The sequence below is a fragment of the Populus nigra genome, chromosome 17 (genome assembly GCF_951802175.1).
Source record: "Populus nigra chromosome 17, ddPopNigr1.1, whole genome shotgun sequence".
NCBI lineage: Eukaryota > Viridiplantae > Streptophyta > Magnoliopsida > Malpighiales > Salicaceae > Populus > Populus nigra.
The window spans coordinates 7,105,246-7,122,062 of NC_084868.1; the positions used below are offsets into that span (position 1 = coordinate 7,105,246).

Sequence of the window (16,817 nt, forward strand, 5' to 3'; positions counted from 1 at the left end):
TCCTACACTTGGAAGAAGACATCAACTCTTTGGTCGTGTCAGGAATATCTTGCATAATCTGGATTATTTGATGTTGTTTGTTGGTTCTTTTGATTTGAATATGCTTGGTTATGGTAATGTGATTTATTAAAACTAAAAAAACATGTTTTAGAGGCAATTAGTCAATAATTCTTTAAATAATTTAAACAAAACCCTTAAAGTGACTATTAGTCAATAATTTAGGGTTTATTTGCATTAATAACATGTTTTTAATAGGTTTTAATCCTAAGATTTTGGCATTGAACTGAAACCCATTTTGACAAAATCATGGTTTTTAAGTGATAATTGAAGTGTATGAATGCTAGATTATATTCATTGCAAGATTTTCAATATGTCCATGTCCTTGGTTTGTCCATATATGTTTTGATTTGAAATCTATGTTGTAGGGTTCATGTTAAATATTCTTCGGTGTTCTTTATGTTCTTTGTTTTTCTATGCTCTGATTCATTTTGATAAAACATTTTTTATTTTTTTTTGTTTTTTAAAGTTTGATTTCGTTTTGGATTCTGGTTTAGGTTTTGGTTTGTTTTTTAGGTCAAATTAGTTGACTTTGGTTTGGTTTATGGTTAAACCAAAAGTTTCAAGTCAACTCGGTTGGGTCAAAGGTTAAGATCTTGTTTAGTTAAAAAAACAATTTGCTAAAGGTTTTCTTAGGCTTATAGGTGTGTTTGGCAAACACCCCCTAAACCTATTTTAACAATTTTGATTTTAAAGAAAATGAGTTTTTGCCAAACATAGCCTAAAACAAATAATTATGCTTGTTGCATGCGACCCATTTCATACAAAAAATTTCATATTATTTATAAAAAATGAGCAAATTTTCTTTTTAGAATTGTTTTTTTTTTTTAATTTGTGTTTGTTTTTGGAATTTACAATAAGTTTGTAAAAATTCTTAAGGATTTGGCCAAGATTTTAATAACCTTTATTTTTTTTCTCTGAGAATTAATGGTCACCATTTTGGTATAAATATTGTACCTATAAGTAGGCTGGTATTTAAATATCAGAAGTTGACTAAAAAATTCTTAGAATTATTTTTAATATTCACTAATTTTAATTGGAAGCATTTTTCACCACAATATAGAAGTTGTGGAAAACACTTTCACCTTCCAAGATAGGTGAACCTTGTCAAGGCACCTACATGGATTCTTCCTATAAGAATTTATCTTGGCATATGAGCCCATAATTAATTTGAAATGCCAAATTTATTCATGAGCATAAATCTTTGTTTTGAGTCATAAATGGACCACTAGATAGGAATCTATCAACACCTGTAAACCACATCTAGGCCATACAATATAACTTACCTCAAGTAATATGTGTTAAGGGTGCTAATACATTTCCTAGCCATAATTAGTTCCCTGCTCTGGAATATCAAATAAAATCAGTCCACCAGGGTCTTCTAATGACCCTAAACTAAACAATTAGGTGGTGATTCATTGACCCTGACATCCTGCCACATCGTGTGTGCACGTGTGATGGTAGTGGAGTATGAGAAGTGGTTCCAGAACCTCTTTATATTTGCTACTACCATGATGAATGTAAAGCAGAATATGATCGATAGGCTGAGGGATGGTTTTAAATAGGAACTCAAGAAAGGATTAGTTACTTTTCAACATAAAATAATAAAGGAATTGGTTAAGGTAGCTTAGTTGTTAGAAGTTGTGATTGGAGAGGAATAAAAGAGGGATGCAGATAGTGTTTCAATGAGGTTTGGAAAGAGAAAGGACATGGAATTTTCACTAGGGAAGCTTTTTTTAAAAAAAAAAAGAGGAAAAAATGTCAATAAACTGGTCAATTTCAGCCAAATAAAGGAAGCTTTACTGCTAGTAGATTTTCAGAGAGATTCTCACAAGCTAGTAAAGGAGGTTCATCAGAAGAGCCTACACGCTCAAGAGTCCACTCCATTAAAGAATCTGTAGGGTAAAAGGTGTTTTTTTTATATAATTAAAAGCATCTGGGAGATTATTTTGTGATAATGGGTTGATGTTATATTTGTAAGCAGGAAAGGCACAAATGGAAGGAATGTGAGTATTTGGAAATAGGTTGTTATCATTCTAGTGATGTGAGGTATTTCAAAAGGGAATGTCCATTCAGGAAGATTAGTTAGGCTCAGAATTTACAACTAGCTCAAATCCAACAATAATCAATAACAATGAATAGTAGTCCTATGAGGCCTGCACCATCAGCCCAAACAATAGGAGAGGACAAAAGACAATGTTTATCATATGACTTAAGAAGATGTGAGGGATGCAATGGAAATAGTGGAAGGTAGGCTACAATTTAATTCAATCTTTATATATAATTTATTTGATATGGGTGTCACACATTTATTTGTAGTATATAGAATTGTAAATAAACTAAATTTGAAAAAACAAAGTTGAATAGGAGAGTAACTATTAGAACACCCCTAAGAAAAAAAGGTAGATATAGATGTTGTATATAAAGGGTGTGAAGTGTGGGCATGCCTAGCATCCCTATAGTGAGGGAATTTTCTAATGTTTTTCCTGGCGAACTAGTAAGGTTGCCTCTTGAAAGGGAAATTGAGGTGTCAATAGAGGTGTTATCAGGGATGGCATCGATAGCCCAAGTACTGTATAAAATGGAACCTAAAAAGTTAACAAAGTTAAACGTGAAATTACAAGAATTATTAGATAAGGAATTTATCCGTCCAAGTAATTCAGCTTGGGAAATCCTAATACTGTTTGTGAAAAAGAAGGATGGTACTCTAAGATTGTATATTGATTATCGATAGTTAAATAAAACGACCATAAAAAATAGATATCTATTACCTCAGATAGAAGATTTATTTGATCAACTAAAAGGATCTTAAGTATTTTCTAGAATAGATTTAAGGTTTGAGTATCATCAAATGAGGATTAAAGAACAAAATGTTTAAAATACTGCTTTTAGAACCCATTATGGACACTATGAATATCTAGTAATGCCTTTTAGGCTTACCAATGGCCCAACAATGTTCATGAATTTGATAAATCGGTTGTTTAAGTCATATTTGGATAAATTTGAAGTAGTTTTCATAGATGACATTCTTGTTTACTCAAGCTCACATGAGGAATATGAGAATCATTTGAGAATGGTCTTATAGACACTAAGGGATAATTGCTTTAAGCTAAGCTTGATATGTGAGTTTTGGTTAAATGAGGTAGTTTTTATGGGATATGTTATCTCAGTGGAAGCATCTTTGTGGATCCAAAAAAAGTAGAAGCGGTTCTAAACTAGAAAAGGCATATAAGTGTGGTAGAGATCCATAGTTTTAAAGGTTAGTAGGGTATTATTAGAGATTTATAGAAGGATTCTCTACCATCACTTCACCTTTAACTCATTTGATATAAATGAAGTGAATTTTTATTTGGACAAAAGAATGTGAGGAAAGCTTTCAAGAGCTAAAAATGAGACTCACGTTCACCCTAGTATTAACGCTTCCTTCAGGAATTCAGGAAGTGGAGGGTTTATAGTATATAGTGATGCTTCATGGAAAGGTCTTGGTTATGTGTTAATGCAACATGACAAGGTAATTGCGTATGATTTAAGGCAATTGAAAACCCATTAGGTGAATTACCCTATGCATGATCTAGAACTGGCATTAGTGGTGTTTGTTTTGTGTAATTGGAGGTATTATTTGTATGGAACTTCCATACAAATCTTTACTGATCATAAAAAGTCTAAAATATTTAATGTTACTAAAAGAATTAAATATGCGATAAAGGCTTTGGGTATAGTTAATTAAAGATTATGACTGCATCATTGATTATCATCCTGGAAAAGCCAATGTGGTTGTGGATGCATTGAGCAAAATAAATAGCATGGTGACTAAAGAGTTAGATACTTCAAGAAAAAAGGAGTTAAAGGAGATAGGAGAAATATGTGAGCGGTTGAATGTATGTTTTGAAGGAGTAATATTAGCACAAATAAAGCTAAAATCAATGTTTCGGGAAAAGGTGTTGGAGGCACAATTAGGAGATGCAGAAATAGAAAAAGTGAGGAAAAAGGTGCACTCTAGGGTGGAAACGCCCTTCCAAGTATTAACAGATGGGTTAGTAGTTAAGGATAAACAAGTCTATGTACCTAACAATGAAGTTTTGAAGGATGAAGTATTTTAAGAAGCTCATAAATCCAAACTTTCAATACATCTTAATAGCACAAAGATGTATAGAGATTTAAAAGAATACTATCAATAGCCTCAAATGAAGAGAGATGTGGCTGAATGGGTTGCAAAATGTGTCATTTGTCAGCAAGTGAAGAATGAACACAAGAGTTCTGTAGGGGAATTGCAACCGCTTCCCATTCCAGAATAGAAGTGAGAGGACATAAACATGGATTTTGTTTCAGGATTTTGTTCCACCTCGTGTCATTAGCTACTAGTCTATTTGATAGTTAATTCAATTTCATATTAATGATTATCATTAATATCATTAGTCTCTCATATCAAGAAACAAAAGCCCTTAGCTCTCCTCTCATCCAAGTCCTTGTTCCTGATAGGCCTAGTGGTTTTACTAGCATTGTTGGGGTTATAGGGTGGGGGAGTTGGCAGAATACCTTTATGGAATGACTTAGAATTGTTATTGGGAGGTCTTGATAGGCTTTTATTATAGTTGGGCGGGGTGTAGGTCTTGTTTTGGTAAGTATATGTAGTTGGCTGGTAGGTTTGTTTGTTGTGATTGGAGCTATAATGCTAGTGGATAAAGGTGTTATCATGCAACCTAGCAAAGGTGTAGGCTTGTTTTAAGGATTTTAGTTCGAACATCTTAATCAGATTCTTAACTTCTACTTCCAGTCCTCCAATAAAAAACACCAAGGTATTTTTCTCAGAAATCTCGGATCAATTCCAAAGGATATCAAAGTCTTTTATGTAGGTCTCTAAGTCGTTTTTCTGCTTTAATTCAATGAGTTCTTTTAATAAATTTCTCCCCCCCCCCAAAACCTGTAGCACAAAGCCTCTACATACTCATGCCATGATACTACCTACCCTCCCAGACTTCTTATAAAGTTGTCGTGCCAACACAAAGCCATTCCATCTAGATACTAGGAGGCCAATTGAGTCTCTCATGCTCAACAATCTCCTCAACATCAAAGTACTGGTTACATTTATAAATCCATTTAAGGACATCCTCTCCTTAAAAAACAAGAAACTCTTGTTTTGGTCGATGTAATGGGTAATAAGGAGGTGTACCTTCACTGACCTCATTGAACTTGGCAGAGAAGTCCTTTGCAGCAGGGTACTAAGGCGCAACTGGGTGCTGAAGTGCCTTGGGTAAACTGGACTCACCGACGGAGAGTTGAGTGTTTTGCAAGACTGAGTCGACGCGAAAAGCAAAGGCATCAATAACCTCTTTAAGCTCCCTGAAGCGTACATTGGTATCAACCCTGATATCATTAAGTTGTTATTGAATTTGATAATATGCTTGGGTATGCTCTGGATTGGTGGCTTCATCCACCTTCCTGGCCTCTTAGGACCTCATTTTAGGTGGCATTTTTCGAGTCTAAAGATGCTGCTCTGATACCACTTGGAGTAATGGGTTGGGATAATGAATGACCTGACGTCAATATAACCGACAATGAATGAAACAAAGAGGAAGATGATGATAACAGAAGGAGAACGAGAGTGATACACAAGATTTGAGAAAGAGGGGAAGAATAAGAGAGAGAGAGAGAGAGAGTCTCCGAAAAGTATAGGAATGTGCGTGGATTCTGTTGAAACAAAATACAATATATATAATAGCTTTTCCATTCTTAATGTTCTAGAGTTTTCTCCTACACACGTGGCTTTAACATTAAAATTAAAACACATAGCATTGGTTATAACGGTGACACCCAGAACGCACCGTTTGACTTATTGGTTCCTTACTTGAATTTCCCCCTAAAGATTACTTTTTAGTTCCCTTCTTGCAACAAAAACATGCTAGTAATCCATTAATATTAAAAAAAAATTACGTTAAAAAACAATATGCGTAGGGTATAGTTATACTAATATTTTTAATTTCTGAAACGAAAATGAGAATGAAAAGGACATTTCCATGTATTCAAAGAAACAAAATCTTGCAAATGTGTTAGTTCTTCCAAGACAGACCACATGCAAAATGAGTGCCTCCAAACTAATGGGCCCCAGGCCATCATCCTGACAAAAGAAATGCATCTGGTGACCTTGATTTCCATACTTTTCCCCCACAAGATCTTGACGTCGCATGTTCGCATTATTCGATCATATAATATTAGGATTCCGCAGACCCACTTGGGGTTGAATAGACTATGAAAAAAAGTCAAGATTACTCTCAATTCTTATATAGAAAGAAAGAGTAAGATAACTGACCCTTAGCCCCTTGAAATGCCATCGAGAGGAAGAGTCCGGACAGCTGACAAGGCAATCACGTGAAATCATTGCGGAATTGTTTCACATTCCATTTTAAAAATATTTTTAAAAAAGTATAAAAAGTTTTATTTTATTTTTTATTTTAAATTAATATATTTTTTATATTTTTATATTATTTTAATGTACTAATATAAAAATAATTTTTAAAAATTAAAAAAATATTATTTTAATATATTTTAAAATAAAATACACTTTAAATAATAATCACAATCACATTTAAATACGCTCGACTTATCTACATAGTGATGAAAAAAAACATTACTGAGTATATTTTAATATATTTTAGAATGAAATATTTTAGAATGAAATACACTTTTATTTTTACTTTACTAATTAGTTTTTTTGGTGTGAAAGATTCGTGTTAACCATTTCTCCTCGTTAACAGTTATATAAAAATTCATAAGCCTATTAGCTCTTCTTTATATTTATATACATACGCACGCCCGCACGCCCACTCTTAGTTTTATACTGCATTTTCCTTACACTAGCTGCATGTTATAGACTACCACTTTTGATTTTAGGTTGGATCAAGTTGGATCGATATTTTCTGTTCAAAGTAAACACAAGTCTCATTTTGATTATTATTATTATTATTATTCATTTATTAACAAAACACTAGTAAAAATACTATCAATTTTATATTGTACACTTTCTTACACTTCACTGTAGATTGGAGCGTATTTCTTTTTATTTTGGTCTTTAAATTTATTTTTTCAACTATTAAGTCCTTAAATTACAAAATTGATGGCCCATTGCTTCCTCTTTGTTGAACACGAGAAAAATTAAAAGAAAAAAGATCAATGTAAAAAAAGTGTTGAAATGGATGGTGGGTTCAAAGTTGGCACAAAAAGTTCCATTTACTCATCCATTTTTCAACATTATATCTTTTTGGTCACTTACTTTTTTGAAATATCAAACTTGGTATAAAATTTTATTTTTATTATTTTTCAATCCTTGATTTGTGGAAGGAGAAAGAGAGCATCACTGAATTTTAGAATAGTGAAAAAACATTATCGTTCTCACCATTTATAACCACCAAAATAGTTGTTATTGATGTCCACATGTTCCATATAATAAGAGAAGTTTGATAATAGTTTTTCAAAGCTCAATATTGCATATAAATAAATAAATCTAAGTTGAAAAGAAAAAATTCTAACAAAGTTTGATTTTGAGTTCGTGGACCTTTATTGGGTTGAAATGACTTAAAAATTAGATTTTTAGGGTAAGAATATCTATGCCCTGATTTCTCAACCACCACATTGGTGGCTAAAGTTTGGACAGCAGACAATACATCATCTACTTTTTTTTTTTAAAAAAAAAAGATAAATGATATGTTATCCACTCCTTAAAAAGAAAAAATATATTAAAAAGCTCACACGTGCAGGCTTCAGCTTGAAGGTCCATGCACTTGGGCTCTTTCTTTCAAAGGCCTAGGTACGCTAAGCCACAAGCCCACACTCTTGAGCTTTTTTTTTACTTTTGTTTGTTCTTTTTTTATTTTTTATGCGGATAAAATATAAATTTTTTAAAAAATTTTATTAGATTAAATTGAGTACATGACTCAAACCATAAGTTTGACGGGTTAAACCACATCATTCGGGATGCTATTTTTTTTCTTTTTTGTTGTTTAATGTGTCCCCCCTTTCATTTAAAAAAACACAATCATCTTTTATTATCAATGATCTATCTTTTCTATCTTAGTCACACACACTTGTTTTTATTTGCAAAAAAATATTTCATATAAAGTTTTATTGATAGGCTTTATTATTGTATAATTAAATGAAAAAAAAATATTTGAGATAAAAAAAATTATTGAAATGCATGACCTGCATCATAAACTTAGTTGATTGACTTGAGTTCACATGATTTTTTTATTAACTACTAATTTCTACTAATTTTGTTCGTCGACGTTGAGTTAATTGAATATTAAGCTTTCAAATATGTTTTTTCTAAGATTATTTTTGCAAGTTTTGCTGGTCAATTTAGATTGACATAATAAATTTAATATGTTGTTGTTTTAATATTAAATAAAAATATTATTTCATATGTACTATCTCAATTTTTTTAAAAAATGTTGTCCAATATGAATTGTTAGTTAAAATCTATTTTAAGAGAACACGATAGCGGTGTCTAAATCTTTTTTTTTTAAGTGTTCAATAAGATTTTTGTCTGATCTTCAGGTACAGCGTGAGTTAGGGAACGTTTGGTACTGCGTTTGTACCTGCGTTTCCTTAAAATTTGAATTTTTTTTTTGCTAAAATTGAGTGCGGTTTGTATTTTTTGGATCGTTTTGATGTGCTGATGTCAAAAATAATTTTTAAAAAATAAAAAAATATCATTGGCATGCATTTCGGCACAAAAAGCTATTTGAAAAGCACCCGCAACCACACTGCCAAACACGCTCTTAATGATGCAGGTGCTAAATTGTTAAAATTGACCACACCAACGACTAGTTTGGATTTCATTAAATTTGAATGAGTTGACAGCACATGAGTTCGTAGCTTAACTAGTATTTATGTACCTTTTTTTTTTGTTCTTCTTAAAAAGACTTTGAATTCGAGCTCTCTTTTGTAAGAAAAAAAAATAAATAATCAGTGAATTCTTTGTAAAACGTTAGCTGGCTACGTAAAAATTTGAGAATTTCAAGGAAATTTAATATAACTCTCAATTATATGATACATGTAATTGGCGGTAAGACTAACGTAGTACGTTTTTCAAGTAATAACGGTCTTGTCTACCAACAAACAAAACTGTAAAAATGGCGACGACACCCGCGTTTCTTTCCTCGTCCCTTCTAATTATCTATAACATTACAATATCATCATCAAAATTATAGCTCTAACTCCAGCAGCAGCAGCAGCAGCTAAAATCTCAATTAGCAAGCAACCTCCAATCACTTAGTCCATGAAATTCCTGGTACTCCAAATACTCTGCTTTACTTCCTTTAAACTATGCAGTTACAATCTTGCTTCATTGGCCTCTTTCTCCTCCTCTCTTGTATTTCTGCATCTGGGTTTGGATCCATGGGCCCCATCTCCGCCGCATTTGGCGACCATGCCTTCTTCTGCGCCATCGACGCTAGTGGCAAGCAAGATGTTATTTGTTGGATAAAGAATAACACTTTGCCACCATCATCATCCTCAGCTTCTACATCTGCTTATTTTAGTAGTATTGGTCCCATAGCAGCTCTATCAGGCGGCGAAGGATTTCTTTGCGGAATCTTAGCTAATAACTCACAGGTATTCTGTTGGAGCTCAGTTTATTCAGGTCCAGATCTTGTTCCTTCAGTTTATAGGAACACAGCTTATTCTCATATTGCAGCAGGAAAGAATCATGTGTGCGCTATTAGAGGATCTTATTACTCTGATCATGATTCCGGCACGATTGATTGTTGGAATATTATCAACGGTGCTAATAACAGTTTAACTTCTGTACAGGGCACTGGTGTCTTTTATGACCAATCTATTAGTAATCTTGTGTTTGATAAGGTTGTTTCTGGTGAAGAGTTTAGTTGTGGTGGGGTTAGAGGAAGAGGGGTTGTTTGTTGGGGACCGAACAAAGATAGGTTCGGCGTTTCGAATTTCTCCGAGAATTACATGGTTTTAGCTTCAGGGAGGGATTCCGTTTGTGGGATTTTGGAGGGGTCTAATGATGTCAAATGTTGGGGAAATATTACTAATTCATATTCAACCCCTCCCGTTGGGACCCGTTTTGTGTCGCTAACTGCTGGAACTAACCATTTCTGTGGGATTAGGGAGGATAATCATGCAGTCGAGTGTTGGGGAAGTTTCAATTCATCTTTAATTCCAAAGGGTGGTTCTGGGTTTATGGCGATTGCTTCGTCTGATTTCACGACATGTGGGATAAGGGAAGATGATTTGGTTATTGATTGCTGGTTTGCTAACGGGACTTTGCCACCAGATTACAGTCCTCCTTTGGAGTTGTGCAGCCTAGGGCTATGTAGTCCTCGTTCTTGCGGTGAAGGGGAGTTTGTTTTCAATGCAAGCATTCTAAATGAACCGGACTTGACAAGCTTGTGTGTTAGAAAGGACTTAAAGATTTGTTCTCCATGTGGGTCAAATTGTTCTGAAGGTTTTTTCTTATCTAGTCCTTGTACTGAGAATGCCGATAGAGTATGCACAGCTTGCTCTCTTTGCCAGAACAATTCTTGTTGGGACGTTTGTGGGTTGAAATCATCTAATGAGAAGCAATGGCACAACTTGCGCAGATTAGCAGTCATAATTGGTTCTTCTGCTTTGGGTTTCTTGTTGATATTAGTTAGTTGGTGTGTTCTTCCATGTTTATTCGCCAGCCGAAACGAAGAAAGAGCAAAGAATCAGTTTCATTCTTGTATCGGCAAACCAGAGCTGGAAGCTGACGTTGCTTCTGATTCTCACCTTCCTCAATCCATCACTCCTTGTCCTGGGAAGGCTCAAGTTTTCCGACTATCAGAGCTTAAAGATGTCACCAATGGATTCAGAGAGTTCAACGAGCTTGGTCGAGGAAGCTATGGTTTTGTTTATAAAGCAGTTCTAGCTGATGGGAGACAGGTTGCAGTCAAAAGGGCAAATGCTGCCACGATAATTCACTCTAATAGCAGGAATTTTGAAATGGAATTGGAGGTCCTCTGCAACGTTCGGCATTGCAATATTGTGAACTTGTTAGGTTACTGCTCAGAAATGGGGGAAAGGCTGCTTGTCTACGAGTATATGCCCCATGGCACGCTTCATGATCACCTCCATGGTGGGCTTTCTCCTCTGAATTGGAGCCTTAGGTTGAAGATTTCAATGCAGGCTGCCAAGGGACTTGAGTACCTTCACAAGGAAGCAGAACCGCCATTTGTCCATCATAATGTCCAGACTTCAAACATCCTTTTGGATTCTGACTGGGGAGCACGAATCGCAGATTTTGGGCTTCTTTCAGCAAATGAAAAGGATCTTTGTGGAGATATGAAAAGTGATGTATACAACTTTGGAATTGTACTGCTAGAGATTCTTAGCGGAAGAAAAACCTATGACAGAGATTACACTCCACCAAATATTGTTGAGTGGGCTGTGCCATTAATTAAACAGGGCAAAGCAGCTGCCATAATTGATAGATATGTGACTTTTCCAAGAAATATCGAGTCCCTACTTAAAGTTGCCGATATAGCAGAATTGGCTGTGAGGGAAAATCCTAACGAGCGACCTACTATGTCGGATGTGGCTACCTTTCTAGAGCAAATTGTGAAGGATGGATTGCTCTTGTAGTCTTCAGACAGGATCCTTAGACGTCGATTGAAAGTGATATGACGAAAGAGGTACCATTACCACACCTTCAGCACTGAGTGCTGCTATACGGCTACTGTATACTTGTCTTGAGCATTTTTGTACATCACGTTGTTTCAATACCCCTCTTCCCATTTTCTCTTTGTTATCTTTATGTTCATCACGTTGTTTCTACATGTTTTGATCTCCAAGGAAGTTAAAAACAATAAATTTGCCCATCTGATCACTGGACAACAATGCCTTGATGTATAGACTAGGACAAATTCATATGAATCAGCTGAAACTCAAATTCCAAGCCCAAAAATTACATGAACCACAAAAACGAAAAGTTTGCCAATGCAGTCTTAGTCAATGTTCCAATCAACTACCCTACGTCTAATAATCCTTTGGTGGTCCCCATGCTTATATATATGCTTGGGAATCTAGATTTAGATTGATGATCCTTCCTGTTTCAGTGATAAAGAATATTGCAAATTGCTAGCGATGAGAATTCTTGAATTTAAACCATCACTATTTGTTGATTAATTATCCACGCAAATGTGCTTATGCAACCAGACCACGAATCTATCAATATGACCAGGAACAGACTGTGTAAGCTCTGAAACGTTTAACAAGCTGATGCAAAAGGAATTCGACAGTGGATTGTGGTAATCTTGACAGCAAGAGATAAAATATTGTCAAGTCCGCACCATATTAGCTTTCAGACACAGCTTCTCTTTCTCTATCTCTTAATTTTGTCTTATTCAGTCTCAATGTTTTCTCCAGGGCATTCTTAACGAATGCATTGATAAGAAATTGATTAACACGTGTATCTGAAAAGAGATTGATTAATAAATGCACTATTATTATATGTGCAACCAGTCAGATAATATTGCATACTATCAGTAGTTTTCTGAATGCAATTTGTCATTGTCATGGCTGGATCTAAGTGCTCATTGGATGTTTTCGTGGGCTAAAGTTTATTGGAGAGGATCGAATTCCCTTTATTGTCCTGAAGCACACTGTGGGGATCCATCTTTTTTGCAGAATGATTATGCTGAGGAGTGATGATCTCATAAGCTTGAGCTAAAAGTTGTTGATACCAGATATTCAGAACTGGAGTTTGACTCCATCTGCTTAAATTATGGTCACGCATTTGTGAAACCTGCAAGAGTTAAAAAGGAAAAGAAGAAACTGAACCCTTGTGATTATAATGGACAAATGGATTAGCTTTGTGAGAGATTACAGACAGTAGTAAAAGCTAGATTTTTGGAAAAGAGATGAGGATGCTGGTGTGGAGCACCTGGCTGCAGATGGAAGAGAGAGAAGAATCTGGGCCATTTAGATCACAAGGCCTGTTCAAACACGAAGGTGGTGCCAACGCCCCCACTCAAGGGACCTTTCATTCCAGTAAAGCATTTTCCAGAACTGATTGAACATGGCAGCTTTTCTATCAACTTGACATTGAATTATTCGAAGACCATTCTGCTCTAATCCAGAGGATAAGTCCCATTTTAAGAACCATCTTTCTCTAGCCCCCCCAAAGCACTCCCACGCATTTCAGTTTCAGAAAAGGAGAAGAGCCTTTGCTTCATGATCCTTAAAAAAAGAAGAGAAAGGAAAAATTCCCAATTGCCAACCTTGTTTATTTCTCTCAACCTCGTGTATTTCTCTTTCTATCTCCTTAAATCTTCTATGATACACTTTTAGGCTCCCACGCATATCTCTGTAGCCTTCACCATATTTACGGACAAAATATAGAAAGAAAGAGACTTTCAGGTAAAGTGTTTCTCTGTAATTTGTTTTCTGTATGCCAAAAATCCTTCTCAAAAGCTAGTTGGTTTTAAACAATGAAGAAAGGGAAGTATGGTGTGGACAACCCCTTAGAAACCAACTTGATTGTCCCATTTTGGCAAGAAGGGATCTATTTATCCATGCTTTCCTGTTGCAATGCTCTTGCTCTTTGTGTTATGGTGCTTCCAAACAACAGGCACTTTCATGCCTCATTATTTCAAGGTGGTGAACAATATTTACGAAATATAACATATCTTTTCTGGTTTGAACTTTTGAAGTTGCAGCATATAATGCTTAGATATATTAATACAAATGCACTGTTTTTCTTGTCTAACAGAAACTAATTGAGTTCCGTTTGATCTCCAAAAAGCTTCACGTATCAATTCAGACTAAAATATGTGCGTGTGTGCCTGTCTCCCTGCAAGCCATTTGCATAGCTCATCAGAACGTCGGTGGCCTTGGTGGATGGCGTGCAAGGAGTCATGCATGCTGTGAGTTATTTATCAGAGAAGGGAACATTGTTACATTAATTGTACGTAGGAGTTCATGTCTGGTAAGATATGTATATATACGGTCGACCATATGTCGTTAGGATTTTTTACCATCCCATAACGCAGTTTTTCTGTCTCAGTAGTATGATTGAAGCCTCGTTAGGATGTCATGTTTAGAAAGCTTGACTGTGCCGTGCATTGAGGGAAACTAGGAAGCTGTAGACTTGTGGGTATGGTAAACGCATCCATTTTGACGGACAGAAACAAGAATTTATGTTCATGATGGGAAAGAGTCAAGCCTATACTTAATAGTTTTCACTTTCATACTGCCAGGTTACCAGCTTGATTTTGACACAACCCTAATCATCCACAGTAAGATAAATTTCCCTCTGTTCAACAAATTCAAATAATGGTCATCCACAATTCAATCATTAATTTAAAAGCTTTCATTAATTTGCAGTTCATGACACGTTGGGGGGTTTCACCTACCATGAAGCTTGCTCTTGTCTGCTATCTAGTAGTAGTATTTGTTTTTCAGGGAGATCTTGATGCTCTGACCAGACCCTCTCTATTTTGTCCCTCCTCCAAAGCATGAAGAGACAACAAAAGAAACATCTTCGCATGAAGAAAGCTGTTGGATTTAATAGAATTCAACAAAATACTGCCGTGACACGAGATAAAGCGGTTTAAGGAAGCTCTTAGCAGTCATAGTTTCCTGCTGATTCATGCCCATTTCATGCTCCTCTCTTTTATTTTACGATGGATCAATCAACCAATCTACACTAAACCGCAATACACATGTATTTCACACAATAACAAGTTAAAATTAATTTAAACCAACGACTACTCTACAGCATCTTTCAGTAAATTCAACATCGTGTTGAAGGGATTGTTCCTGTGGAATCACAAAAACCTTTCGTTTGACCACACAACACCCGCATAATCCAATCAATATATTTATATATGCGCAGCAGTTATTATCTAGACTCCATTGGTTAGAAATGAAAATTTTCTTTTCCTTTTTTTCCGGGGTTTATAGAACAAGAATTACCAAATAAAAAATACTGGAAATTTTGGTCTGTGTCCTCTGGTATGAGTGCTTCTGTCGCAGTCTAATATCCATCAGATCAGAAAGAAGCCCTGGTTGTGAAATTTGAATATCTTTGATATCATTTTCGTTGGTCAACATTTTAACTGTGGTAGACATTCGTGGGCGGAGCTTGGCAGTTTCTTGCAGCAAAGGTTTCCTGGCGATCATTGTTCCATATCCTCGGATTTTTTTATTTAGAGTAAATGGAAAACTACCTCACATATTACTGTTAGTTGAAATATGAACCGAGTTATATAATTTAAATACCCAAGAAAGTTTTAAACTTCTTTCTGTTTTAAACTTCTTTCTCTGTTTTAAGCTATCCTGGATAATCTTTGCTTTATCCAGATTAACTTGCTCATACTGAATTGTAGAAGCCCGATCTTTCAAAGCATTTACTCTATTCTAATATTCCCTCATATTTGACTCAACTGCTCTTCTTACTTCTCTTTCATCATCATCTCAGGTCTTGTATTGAGTTCTTAAGCTTTTTTTTTTCTTCAATAATGAGATTAGTCAATTTATTTTTCTCTTTTTCATCTTCCAGTCTCATTCTGTTATGATCCTTCTCTTTTTTCAAAGAAGCTATTGATTCCTTGTCAGCATGTCTCCTGCCTTCACATGTCTTTTTTAAAGTCACCAACTCTTTTTCCAGCATCATGTGTTTGTTCATCAGGTCATCATACTTGATCATTCTTTCTTTCTACTATTTCTGGATTCCATGCACAATTTCCTTAGATTGCTTATCCATCTTTTAGTGGTTCTTTCCTTACTTTCAAATCCTGTATTAATTCAGCTATCCGCTACCTTTTCTCTCAAGTATTGGTTTACAAAGGCCTTCATCTTTTTTCTCTTTTAAAAGGTGGTTGTCTAAGAATTTTTGTTGACTCTTACTATTACTCAACTCAATCCTCAACTTATCTAACTCACCTTACAAATCTTCTTTGTTATTTACCCTTTTTCTCCTGGGTTTTGTGGTGGAGGATCTTCCTGACTGATATTTGGCTTTGCATTCTAATATTTCTGAGCACCCCATATACTTCATCATTCCTCCATACTAAGTGGTTAGGGTTGGTTGAGGATTCTTTTTGTTGTTCCTCTTCATAGAATAAAACAAGCTGCCCCCAATCACATCTCATAGTGTGATTGGCATCTTTGAACAAACTGTTATACTTGGCTAATCCCTAGATCCAGGGGCGAAGTGAAGGGGAGGTAAGCAGGGGCCCGGGGCCCTGCAAGATTTTTTTTTTTTTAGAGTAAAACAAAAGTGTGAATTAATAGGTACCATACTTGTCGGGTGAAGAGAACAAAAGGCTAAAAAAAATGGTCCCACAACCCACCAACTTTGTATAATTAATTAATGGATTGTGATAAAAAAATGCCTACGTGGAAAGTAATAGGTTACAAAGTGATGAATGTGTTTCTTGTCTTTTCTCTCCCTATAGGCTACAAAGTACAACCCTAATATAAATTGTTACAAGTCCAACGCAGCCTATCAAAACAAAAACAAGAATAAAGATCCTAAATAGAATTTTTGTGCGAAAAGATTGAAGCAGAGTATTATTTGATTTATTTCTCAGTAAACAAAACAAGGTACGTAATTGGATATTGATAACTTAAATTTAAAATATATTTTTATTTTGTTTTGAGATGTTTGTTAAGAATTTAATAAGATTTTTTTATAATTTTATAATTTTTGCTTTTTTTTTTCAAATTTGCTAGTTCTAACAATTGTTTTTTGAATTCTTGTTATAGTGATTTTTTTTTCTAAT

General features: G+C 35.0%; 1 protein-coding gene across 1 annotated transcript; it reads left to right on the forward strand.

Annotated features, from left to right (window-relative positions):
• The first annotated feature begins 9,158 nt into the window (after positions 1 to 9,158).
• Positions 9,159 to 11,909, forward strand: LOC133677082 (serine/threonine-protein kinase-like protein CCR1). Its single transcript, XM_062098920.1, has one exon. The coding sequence runs from the start codon at positions 9,376 to 9,378 to the stop codon at positions 11,671 to 11,673; it is 2,298 nt and encodes a 765-aa protein (XP_061954904.1). The 5' UTR covers positions 9,159 to 9,375; the 3' UTR covers positions 11,674 to 11,909.
• Positions 11,910 to 16,817: the final 4,908 nt, after the last annotated feature.